This window comes from Harpegnathos saltator, unplaced genomic scaffold (assembly GCF_003227715.2).
Source record: "Harpegnathos saltator strain DR-91 unplaced genomic scaffold, Hsal_v8.6 scaffold195, whole genome shotgun sequence".
Classification (NCBI taxonomy): Eukaryota; Metazoa; Arthropoda; class Insecta; order Hymenoptera; family Formicidae; genus Harpegnathos; species Harpegnathos saltator.
In genome coordinates this window covers 157,468-168,974 of record NW_020229978.1, presented here as the reverse complement: position 1 = coordinate 168,974, position 11,507 = coordinate 157,468, and the positions used below count along the sequence as shown (strand labels likewise).

At 35.2% G+C, this 11,507-nt stretch overlaps 2 protein-coding genes across 2 annotated transcripts; one reads left to right on the top strand and one right to left on the bottom strand.

Moving 5' to 3' along the window:
- Positions 1-1,086: 1,086 nt before the first annotated feature.
- Positions 1,087-3,551, top strand: pths (probable ATP-dependent RNA helicase DDX47). The gene is made up of 8 exons (XM_011141600.3): positions 1,087-1,352; positions 1,576-1,669; positions 1,744-1,908; positions 2,003-2,169; positions 2,248-2,484; positions 2,650-2,873; positions 2,957-3,218; positions 3,307-3,551. Exons 1-8 carry the CDS (start codon positions 1,287-1,289, stop codon positions 3,445-3,447), a joined length of 1,356 nt encoding a protein of 451 aa, XP_011139902.2. The 5' UTR covers positions 1,087-1,286; the 3' UTR covers positions 3,448-3,551.
- Positions 3,552-4,406: 855 nt separating this feature from the next.
- On the bottom strand, positions 4,407-6,554 carry LOC105183455 (60S ribosomal protein L19). The gene is made up of 4 exons (XM_011141576.3): positions 6,377-6,554; positions 5,945-6,051; positions 4,872-5,035; positions 4,407-4,782 (listed from the first exon to the last, which is right to left on the bottom strand). Exons 1-4 carry the CDS (start codon positions 6,379-6,381, stop codon positions 4,456-4,458), a joined length of 603 nt encoding a protein of 200 aa, XP_011139878.1. The 5' UTR covers positions 6,382-6,554; the 3' UTR covers positions 4,407-4,455.
- Between the last annotated feature and the right edge of the window lie 4,953 nt (positions 6,555-11,507).

Here is an 11,507-nt window from a genome sequence, read left to right as displayed (position 1 = left end):
TTCACGCATACAAACATAGTATTATTATATTTTTATTGAGTAGTGTACTGAACAACTATGACATTGTTCTGAGAGTTTTCTCATTTAGAGCGACGAAACAAATATGAATTTTTTTATGAATTTTTTTTATGAATTTTTTTTCGCGCAAATAGAAAATTTCACGGATATAATTGTTTTTGGAGGTTATTTACTGTATGAAAAATATTTATTAACTTACAGGATATTGTAATAAAAGCAAAGAGGTTTCATTTCGTACTTTTTGATTCTGTTACAATATTCTTTTATATTTCATACTACATCCTTGTATAATTTAAAATTATTCTTAAAATATTATTAAACAATTCAATAATCAAACCCGTGAACCTGCCCGACCCTGAAATAATTAATAAAATATATTTCATTTTCTTGGCGCCGAATATTATTAATACTATTATAAATAATATTACGAATGATATAAATTTTTATAAATAAAATTTGTAAAAATTTGTATTATTTGTAACCTTATTATACGATTACAAATAAAATTTCAAATAATAATATTACAAATAATATATATTACAAATAATAATATTATTAAAAATAAAATATTATTTGTAATAATTTCGGTGCGCCGAGTAGACAAAACTTTTCAGTATTGTCATAGAGAGGAAAGGAGAGAGAGACAGTCGCGCCCGCGATTCAGATTATGGGTAAGAAAGAATTAGGCTCGCTCGCTGAGCGAGAACGAGGGCTCGAGAGCGACAAGGAGGGAATGATATTCTCTCTCTCTCTCTCGCTCGCTCGGCGCGTCGACAATTGCCGATCGCGTGGCTCACACGGATTGGCCGAGCTGGCTATGTGCGTATATGGGTGGGAGGGAGGAGAATCCTCGTGCAAGCCCACCACCAAATTCGCATCACTGATACCAATGATGTGAAAACCGAACATAGCACAGAATAGAACCAAATAATTATGGACATAGCACGGAATAGTACCGACAAATCGTGGACATTGGCTTAGTAGTTCATATCCATGAAAAATGGACCTAGTTGGCGTTGCGAATCAGCCAACTTTTCCATAACGCTGTAAATGCAGCCATGCTCGCTCTCAGGCTTCTCTCTGGCGGGACCCTTTGCGCATGCTACTTGCGCTCACTATCTGCACTTACATCCATTACTGGAAACGCTTGCATCGAGCTCTGACGTCATGCTCACGCATGCGCACAAGGATTCCCAACTGGGAAAAATTCCCACGGCTTATTATCACTGCAAGGGGCCTCAAGCAAATATACATAAACGTGTCTGAACATGGAGTCGAAAAAAATTGAGAATACTAATAATGAAAGAAATGAAAAAATTACTTGGAAAGATTTAGTAAGTACTGAATAGTCGTAATTGTAAAATATATAATCTCAAATAACCGTGTACGTGTTATAAAGTGAGCACGTGTCACATAAAGTGAGTGAAACTTATAGCGATTATTTTAACTTGTTTGCTGTTGTTTAAAAGCATTAAAAAGCATATAATGAAGTGAATTGTTTAAAGTATTGGAGATGAAAGCTATAATCAAGATATTTACTAATGCTCATTTTTATAGGGGATTATAGATGCTCTTTGCAAAGCCTGTCATGATTTAAAATGGGAAGAACCTACCAAGATTCAACGAGAAGCTATTCCTTTGACGCTTCAAGGTAATTTAAAAAATTATATAAAGCTTAATTTTGTGGAGAAGAAATAATAAAGTTTATTTGCTCTTGTTTAATAGGTAAGGATATAATAGGACTGGCAGAAACTGGATCAGGAAAGACTGCTGCTTTTGCATTGCCTATGTTGCAGGCATTATTAGAAAATCCTCAGAGATACTTTGCACTTGTACTAACACCTACAAGGGAACTGGCATTCCAAATTTCAGAACAATTTGAAGCATTAGGTAAGAAGAGAAACATTTGGACTATAGCAGCCAAATAATACTTTGATTATGATACCTTGTTAAATACTTTGAATTATATCAAATTTTGCTTTAGGTTCCAGTATTGGTGTAAAATGTGCAGTATTAGTAGGTGGGATGGACATGAGCGCGCAAACGTTGCTACTTAGTAAAAAACCTCATATTATTATTGCCACACCTGGAAGATTGGTCGACCATTTAGAAAACACCAAAGGCTTTAGTTTGCGAAACTTAAAATTTCTGGTGATCAAACAAGATTCAGTAAATTTATCTCCATATTTATTGAATTGACTCTAATTTCATTTGTTTTATACTTTACAGGTTATGGATGAGGCGGATCGTATTTTAAATATGGATTTTGAGATAGAAGTTGATAAAATTCTCAGAGTAATACCCCGAGAAAGGAGAACGTTATTATTTTCTGCAACCATGACTAAGAAAGTACAAAAGTTACAACGTGCATCTTTACGGAACCCTGTAAAAGTTGAAGTATCCACTAAGTATCAAACTGTAGAAAAACTACAACAATATTATATATTCATTCCAGTAAAATTCAAGGTATACTAAATATTATAAAAATTATTAGTTGCACGCGCATGTATACACGTGTATGAGTGCATGCGTGTATGTGTGTATGTAAAATCAAATCACTGTATAAATAATTTTTACATAATTATTGATCCTATGAGAATAATCTTACACGCATAAAATGAATTACGGTAGGACGTGTATCTGGTGCATATCTTGAATGAGCTCGCTGGCAACAGTTTTATGATATTCTGTGCAACGTGCAATAATACTGTAAGAACTGCTTTATTATTACGAAACTTGGGCTTCACGGCGGTTCCGTTGCATGGACAAATGTCGCAGAATAAGAGAATCGCTGCACTTACCAAATTCAAAGCAAGGAATAGATCTATACTAATTTCAACGGATGTCGCTAGCAGGTGAATCCATGACCTGTAGAGTCAGCTTAATGTTTCTACATTGTATAAAACAGAAATGTGACGAAACACTTTTATATTTATAGAGGTCTCGATATACCACATGTGGACATTGTTATCAATTTTGATATTCCGACGCATAGCAAAGATTATATACATAGAGTAGGTCGAACTGCGCGTGCAGGTCGATCGGGTCGATCTATCACATTTGTCACACAATACGATGTGGAACTGTATCAACGAATAGAACAACTTATATCGAAGCAACTACCACTGTGGCCTACGGAAGAGGGGGAAGTAATGCTGCTACAAGAAAGAGTTACCGAGGCGCAACGAATAGTAAAAATGGTAATTAGGTTTATGCAAAATATTTGAAGAATTGATACGTTTACGCGCGCGTGTATGTACATCATTCGTAAATATTGCAACTCTCTAGGAGGTGAAAGACATCGAAGAAAACAAAAAGTTGGGTAAACGGAAAAAACGTGCTGGCGACAACGAAGATGACACAGAACAATCCATTGGAGTAAGAAAACGAATCAAAGGAAATGGCAAGAAGATGGGAAAAAGAAGATAATGTTAAGTATTGCACGCAGTGCAATATTGAGACTGATAGCTTTTTTCTTAAATTACGAGCGGTTAAAAGTAAATTACACACACACACACACACACACATACATACGTGTGTGTGTGTGTGTGTGTGTATAATTTATTTTTAGTCGCTCATAATTTAAGAAAAAAAGTTATAATAATTAAAATGATTTTACGGACTGGTAAATATTTCTAAATCTTTACCATAATCCTTTATAATTGAAATACAAATGGTTCGGTATAAAAATTTGTTAAAACATTGATGATTTCCTATGTTTGGTGCTTAAATATTTTTATATCCAAATATTCAAACGCTAGTAACTTTTTGGCTAACATCATACTCTAAAAACAAATATTTAAAATAATTGTACGGATTTACAGCCTTTGTAAACATACTATAATTTTCGATAAACCATTTGGTATACAATTTTTTTAAGAATTGTCAAGTTGCAGCTAATATTGTAAAAAAAAGATAATTAAAATTGCATGGGAGCTCATAAACTTTCTTAAACGCATTGCAGTTCTTTATAAATGAAATACAAACGATTATGTAATGTAATTTCTTGAAAATCAGTAATTCGCTGACTAGCTTTGTGCGAATCTTGCCGCACAGCAAAAATTGTCTTGAGAATAATGCAGTAGCATATTAACGTCTCGTTTCACTAGTGATAATAAATACATAACGCGCAGGAAATGAGCCGTTCATTGGTTACCGTAGTATTCACTAGCAAACTCTGTCGTTGCGCGACAAAATTTGTACGAAATTAGGCGGTGAATTATTAATTTTTGACAAATTACATCATGCAATAGTTTCCATTTTGTCTATAGAGGATTGCAATGGGTTTAGAAATATTTCTGACTTGCTGTGTTCTATGCGCGAGAGCTATAAAGGATTACTATTTCTTGTGAATCAGAACCAATTGAAACTAATCAGATTTTGTTGTATTTTGAACAATTTTATTTCTAATACATAAAATTTTAAATGACCACCAATTTATTTCTTCTGCGCCGCGGCGGCTTCGTCCTCGCGCTGATACGACTGCAGAAGCTCTTGCTTCTTCGAAGCGATGCGTTCTGCGCGTCGTTTGCGCGCCTCTCTGACTTTCGTTCGGCGGGCCTCTGCTTGATCCGACAGCATTTCCGCACGCGCCTTTTCTGCCTTTTTTTTATGTATGAACTCCATGAGTACTCGCTTATTCTTGAAGACATTACCCTTGGCCTTCATGTATAACGAATGATACAAATGACGATCTATTTTCTTAGTCTCGCGATACTTTTTCAGTAGCCGACGTAAGACTCTCATCCGTTGTATCCATAAGTCCTAAACACAAAGCATGTGAATAACTGTACTAATTGAACAAACACGATAATAGATTACTTATGTTATATTCATCACTAAAATATATGTACCTTTTGTGGCGTTCGTGCATTTGCAGTACCTTTTCTTTTACCAAAACCACAGTGACGTCCTTTACGTCTGGCCTCTGTATTCTTACGGACACGTGCCCGCGAATGTACTGCCACAGGCTTCTTAATGATCAAACCATCTTTAATAAGCTTTCTGATATTCTGTCCTAAAGCCAAAAAATATAATCAAAAATAAATGAAGAGATTAGTGATACAATACAATTCTCTATCAACATTCGATTGATATTATTATGACATGAATTACTTTTATACAACCAAGTTAAAATTGGTGTAATATGTAGTCTATTTGTAGTCATCTGTAATCTATTTTGACACAAACCTCATATAACTTTAAATAGTTCTTGATGTAACCAATGATATTTCGTATTGCATAAACTTATTACATACAACTGTGAGATGAAACATTAGCAGTTGTATCGAAAATTGTCAAATGAATTTTATACTGGTTTTATAAACTTAAATCATGGTATCTCAATGGATCTTACTATGTAGGCAGTCTGAAAAGTTCTCGACTTGGCACATACATGCCATTAGAAACTGTCAAACTATAATTGTATTGGAAAGTGGCATCCCTGATATAAACCCATGTAAAATTTTATTCAAACTGTCAAATCATTCGAGTAATAGCACCAGTTGAAAAAGCTTTGTGCAAGATGGATGCCACATTTGCTAACAATTGACCAAAAACGCATTCGAATACATATTTCTCAAGCGTGTTTGGATCGTTTTAAGCAAAATAAAATGAATTTCAAGCGTCGTTTCATAACTGTTGATAAAACTTGGATCCACCACTATACACCCGAGCGAAAAGAACCTTCCGGAATCACACTTTAATGATGGTATTGAATTATTGGAAAAACAGAATAAATGTATTGAAGTTTCAGGAGATTATATTGAAAAATAAAACATATTTCACCACAAAAAAATTGTCTTTCATTGTTAGGCCGAGAACTTTTCAGACTGCCCTCGTATATTGGAGTTTTAGGTTATCAAGGGAATGTAAGCTAATATAAAATAAAAATATAAGAGACATTTGCAGAAAACCGCATACTTACGGGAATTCGTGTTTGCAATTTCGTTAATTTCATTCGGATCCAACCATACTTTCTTTTTGCCACATCGCATAACAGAGGCTGCTAGCCTCTTCTGGAGCTTCAAAGAGCTGCAATAAAAAAAGCATAGTTATGTTGGACAATGAGTCCGTGATCAATTGTATGTAATATATATATGTTCATCAAAACTAATAAAATATGTGATTTTTTGGTTATAAAGAAAAAATGGCACTATTTTCGTTACACTATGTAACATCCATATTTTAATGAGAAACACGTGTACTGCGATGTCTCGATAACGTAATCGGAAATATTTTCTCGCGAAATCAAGTTCACAAGAAAACGCGGATCTCGACATGAATCTTGCGTCGAATCTGCATATGACTGATTAATATTTGGTAGAAACTCGTAAAAAGTCTCTCATAATCTACAAACCTCATAGTGCTGCCTAAGAACTTTCCGAAACTTTGTAGTAGAAATGAAAATCAAAATGGCAGACACATATCTCTCACTCTCTTTCTCTCTCTCTCGCACTCGCCCTCTCACTCTCTCTCTTTCTCTCTCTCTCTCTCTCTCTCTCTCTCTCAGTGTTAGCAAAGAGAAACCTGAGAGCGGCCACTGGACCAGTTACACTGGGACGCTTTTTTCAACAAGTTCCGTTGCGCCCCCTGAGAAAATGTGTATACACTGCGTTCGTGCTGACTACAGACTTCGTTCGTTCGATTCGTTCGGTATATGGCTTTAGGTAGAAACGTGTACAGTCGCGGACATAAAGGTTGTCATTTTTTTTTTAATGACTTTCGGGACGCATCCCGACTCGAGAAAGATGAGAGCTGCTGCTCCGCCTGCGGAGCACGCCTACGCAGTAACTCACAACGAAAGGCGAGAAATGAAATATACGTGGTATGACATAAGTATGTCAACAATCATTGTGTTTAGCAGAGAAAACCGCTCAGTGAGCGATTAATGACTAAATAAATATGATTTCACTTAAAATTTAATATACATACCTGTTCAATACCTTGCAAAAGACGCACTCCCATTTGAATGACTTGCCTATGTATCTATCTCTCCGCTGCTGATTTTTCAAAATGTAGGAATTGGGTGCGTTCACGACACTCAACGGTTGAGCAACTGTTGAATAATTTGTCAACGTTATTAGTCTGAATGTAAGGATCTAACAGTAAGGACTAATAGTTACTAATCGCTCATTGAGCGGTTTTCTCCGTTAAACGCAATAATTGTTGACGTACTTAAGTCATACTACGTATATTTCATTTCTCGCCTTTCGTTGTGAGTTACTGCGCAGGCGTGCTCTGCAGGTGGAGCCAGTGATGCCAGTTGCAGGACCCAAACAGCATAGCTACAGTGCGTGTAACGGCGTGCACCAAACAAACTATCATGTACATACATACATGCGCCTGTCCGTCACGAACTATAGCACTCGGCACTTCGGCTAAGTTCGAACAGTGGAAGAGTGCAGACGACACTGTTCTCTTTCTCTCACGATCTATTAGTTATAGCCAGCCGTGAAAATAATGCCTAGGCGTCTTTAATGTATTTCGCCGGTCGCGTGTCTTTTCTCGCGCGTGCGTTCTCTTCCTACCCAATTAATTGTCCTAATTAATTGTAGCATTAAATAGAAAGTTTTCTACATATAAAAAATATAAAAAATGAAGAAATGAAAAACAGAAAGAATGTAAAAAATAAAGAATATAAATCCACTCTTGACCAATATGTACGTATTTTCCTTAAAAAAGCATGGTTATTGATTTGTAAAAATTATTTAATATGCAAAAAAAGACATTGCCAAATTAAATTATATATTTTCTGTTTCGTAAAAAGTATTCCGTTAATATACTTTTTACTTTACTAATAGCAGAGTCATTATAATAAGCAACAGAAAAAGATGTTCTTGCAGTAATAGTTTTCTGCTGTTTCAATTTTATAAATGGACTAAGTTAATTTTATTTGGGATATTCCAAGTTGAAACTTTTGATTCTATGAGGCCTGTATATTGCAGAATTGTATTTCTGTAATGCTACTAATTGGAAGTTATTTTCTCCATGTTGAGACAAAAAGAAGAACTTTTCTGTAATATGTAGACTTGACATGAGATCAAATATTTCGACTCGGAAAAACACTTTTCGTATATTTTTTTGAATATATTTAAAGATATACTGAAGATTTCCTGCATTCATTAATATTATATTAAAAATTTATATAATATACAATATTGATAATTTCTGAAACTGTTTAGAATATTCCTTAATATCTAGAAAAATGTGGAAAAGTATTTTAGAAAAATAAAATGTCTCGGATTACATGCAGAAAATTTCTATCAAATAATTTATCAGACTGTATCATGCGACCGGGATATGTTTCTACTATAAACTAACTAAACAGATAAAACCACGCAGAAAAATATTAGTTTCTCAAAATGAAATGTTCTCATGTATACGAACAATAATATATCATCTGCTAAGAATATTTTTTGTTTTGCATTGATTAAATTTTTATTGATACAAGTATTGCAATTACTTGCATTGATATTAATTTAATCAACGTAAAGTTAAAAATGTTCTAAGAAGATTGTATATTCTTGCTTATATAGAGTATCCCATTTTAATGTCCCACACCAAATAACTCTTCAATGTTGAAGTTCCAAGAAAAATGATCTGAATAAAAGTTGTAGGGATTTAAGTGAGCTACCTTATGACGACTTTGACTCAGATCTTGACCTATATTTTCAAGGTCATTTGAAGGTCAACTTGCGTTTTTTAAATAGGAACCCTTATTTTTTGTTACACTGTTTTTTCTACTAGTTAATTTGAACAACTTTTGTCTAAAACATTTTAGACTACTTATCGGAAGAAAAAGTGGTACTAGACTTTCTTGCTTTATTTAGTCTCAAGAATATATTGTTAAAATAGCGCCTTGACATTTGTTGACTTACCGATTTTTGGAAATCTCAAAATCATCAAATTAATTAATTTAGACAAAAGTTGTTCAAATTAACTAGTAGAAAAAACAGTGTAACAAAAAATAAGGGTTCCTATTTAAAAAACGCAAGTTGACCTTCAAATGACCTTGAAAATATAGGTCAAGATCTGAGTCAAAGTCGTCATAAGGTAGCTCACTTAAATCCCTACAACTTTTATTCAGATCATTTTTCTTGGAACTTCAACATTGAAGAGTTATTTGGTGTGGGACATTAAAATGGGATACTCTATATAAGCAAGAATATACAATCTTCTTAGAACATTTTTAACTTTACGTTGATTAAATTAATATCAATGCAAGTAATTGCAATACTTGTATCAATAAAAATTTAATCAATGCAAAACAAAAAATATTCTTAGCAGATGATATATTATTGTTTGTATACATGAGAACATTTCATTTTGAGAAACTAATATTTTTCTGCGTGGTTTTATCTGTTTAGTTAGTTTATAGTAGAAACATATCCCGGTCGCACGATACAGTCTGATAAATTATTTGATAGAAATTTTCTGCATGTAATCCGAGACATTTTATTTTTCTAAAATACTTTTCCACATTTTTCTAGATATTAAGGAATATTCTAAACAGTTTCAGAAATTATCAATATTGTATATTATATAAATTTTTAATATAATATTAATGAATGCAGGAAATCTTCAGTATATCTTTAAATATATTCAAAAAAATATACGAAAAGTGTTTTTCCGAGTCGAAATATTTGATCCCATGTCAAGTCTACATGTTACAGAAAAGTTCTTCTTTTTGTCTCAACATGGAGAAAATAACTTCCAATTAGTAGCATTACAGAAATACAATTCTGCAATATACAGGCCTCATATAGAATCAAAAGTTTCAACTTGGAATATCCCAAATAAAATTAACTTAGTCCATTTATAAAATTGAAACAGCAGAAAACTATTACTGCAAGAACATCTTTTTCTGTTGCTTATTATAATGACTCTGCTATTAGTAAAGTAAAAAGTATATTAACGGAATACTTTTTACGAAACAGAAAATATATAATTTAATTTGGCAATGTCTTTTTTTGCATATTAAATAATTTTTACAAATCAATAACCATGCTTTTTTAAGGAAAATGCGTACATATTGGCCAAGAGTGGATTTATATTCTTTATTTTTTACATTCTTTCTGTTTTTCATTTCTTCATTTTTTATATTTTTTATATGTAGAAAACTTTCTATTTAATGCTACAATTAATTAGGACAATTAATTGGGTAGGAAGAGAACGCACGCGCGAGAAAAGACACGCTACCGGCGAAATACATTAAAGACGCCTAGGCATTATTTTCACGGCTGGCTATAACTAATAGATGGTGAGAGAAAGAGAGCAGTGTCGTCTGCACTCTTCCACCGTTCGAACTTAGCCGAAGTGCCGAGTGCTATAGTTCGTGACGGACAGGCGCACGTATGTATGTACACGATAGTTTGTTTGGTGCACGCCGCTGCACGTACTGTAGCTATGCTGTTTGGGTCCTGCAACTGGCATCATTGCTCGTGAGGTGAGGCAGTCCATGCAGTTTCATGCACCGGAAGAGGCGGAGCAAAGCATTGGCGGTAAGTTGAATCGTGCACGCATAGAATACGCATGAAGAGAAACGGAACGGACTTTCATGCTTCCATGCCCATCATGCAAGAAACGGAACGCACCCTATTATGTCCGCGACCGTACAAACTACAATGATTGCGTTCAGCAGGACAAAGTTAAAGCTCGTCTACATTAGCTGTAAGAGTAAGGCTGTAAGGTTGCAAGACACGAAATGAAATATTTTCATTCGCTGACAGCTTACGTTACAGCTTTATAGCCTTACTCTTACAGCTGTTGTAGACGAGCCTTTAGAGACCCTTCAATCAGAGACTGGCCATAAAAGGGACATTTTTGATTAGTCTTGTATTTTCGTCAACTCCCGCTCAAATTTCGAACGCGCTACTCTTACACAAGCAACATAATAATAGTTTCAGAGAAATAAAATAATAATGATTAAAATCGTAACTATTTTTGAATTTACAAAATTTATTTTAAAAAAGTATGCACAGCCATAGACTTACTATCATAACGTTGGTTGTTATTATTAACATAGTTTTTGTTGGCAATCCTTAACCTAAATACCGCAAACTGTACGAGGCGGGCAAGATGCTGGAGCGCATCATCGCCGACCGCCTCGTCCGGCATCTGTCCACGGAAGGGCCAAACCTCCACGACCACCAATACGGGTTCCCAGCTCAGACGGTCCACGCTGGATGCCATCCAGCGGGTCCGGGACCTGGCCCGGGGAGTCGTGGAGAGGGAGGGCGGGATGTTGTTGGTGGTGTCCTTGGACATTACTAACGCCTTCAGAGATCGGGCGGGCCCTCGAATATCACGGGATGCCTGCCTATCTCCGGTGCATCCTGTCGGCTTACTTCGGGGGCAGGGACCTCGCCTACTTGGGTAGAGACGGGTTCCAAGGTCGGCGCGTCATGGAACGTGGTGTCCCGCAGGTGTCGGTTCTCGGCCCCCTGCTATGGGACATCGCGTTCGACCGGGTGCTTCGCTCTCCCCTT

Coding starts and splice junctions, on each gene's coding strand:
- LOC105183455 (XM_011141576.3), bottom strand. Junction 5,036..5,944: donor AATTGCAAACACGAATTCCC/GTAAGTATGCGG, acceptor TTTTGGCTTTAG/GACAGAATATCAGAAAGCTT. Junction 4,783..4,871: donor ATGCACGAACGCCACAAAAG/GTACATATATTT, acceptor CTTTGTGTTTAG/GACTTATGGATACAACGGAT.
- pths (XM_011141600.3), top strand. CDS start 1,287: ATGGAGTCGAAAAAAATTGAGAATACTAATAATGAAAGAAATGAAAAA. Junction 1,353..1,575: donor AAATTACTTGGAAAGATTTA/GTAAGTACTGAA, acceptor TCATTTTTATAG/GGGATTATAGATGCTCTTTG. Junction 2,874..2,956: donor TCAACGGATGTCGCTAGCAG/GTGAATCCATGA, acceptor TTATATTTATAG/AGGTCTCGATATACCACATG.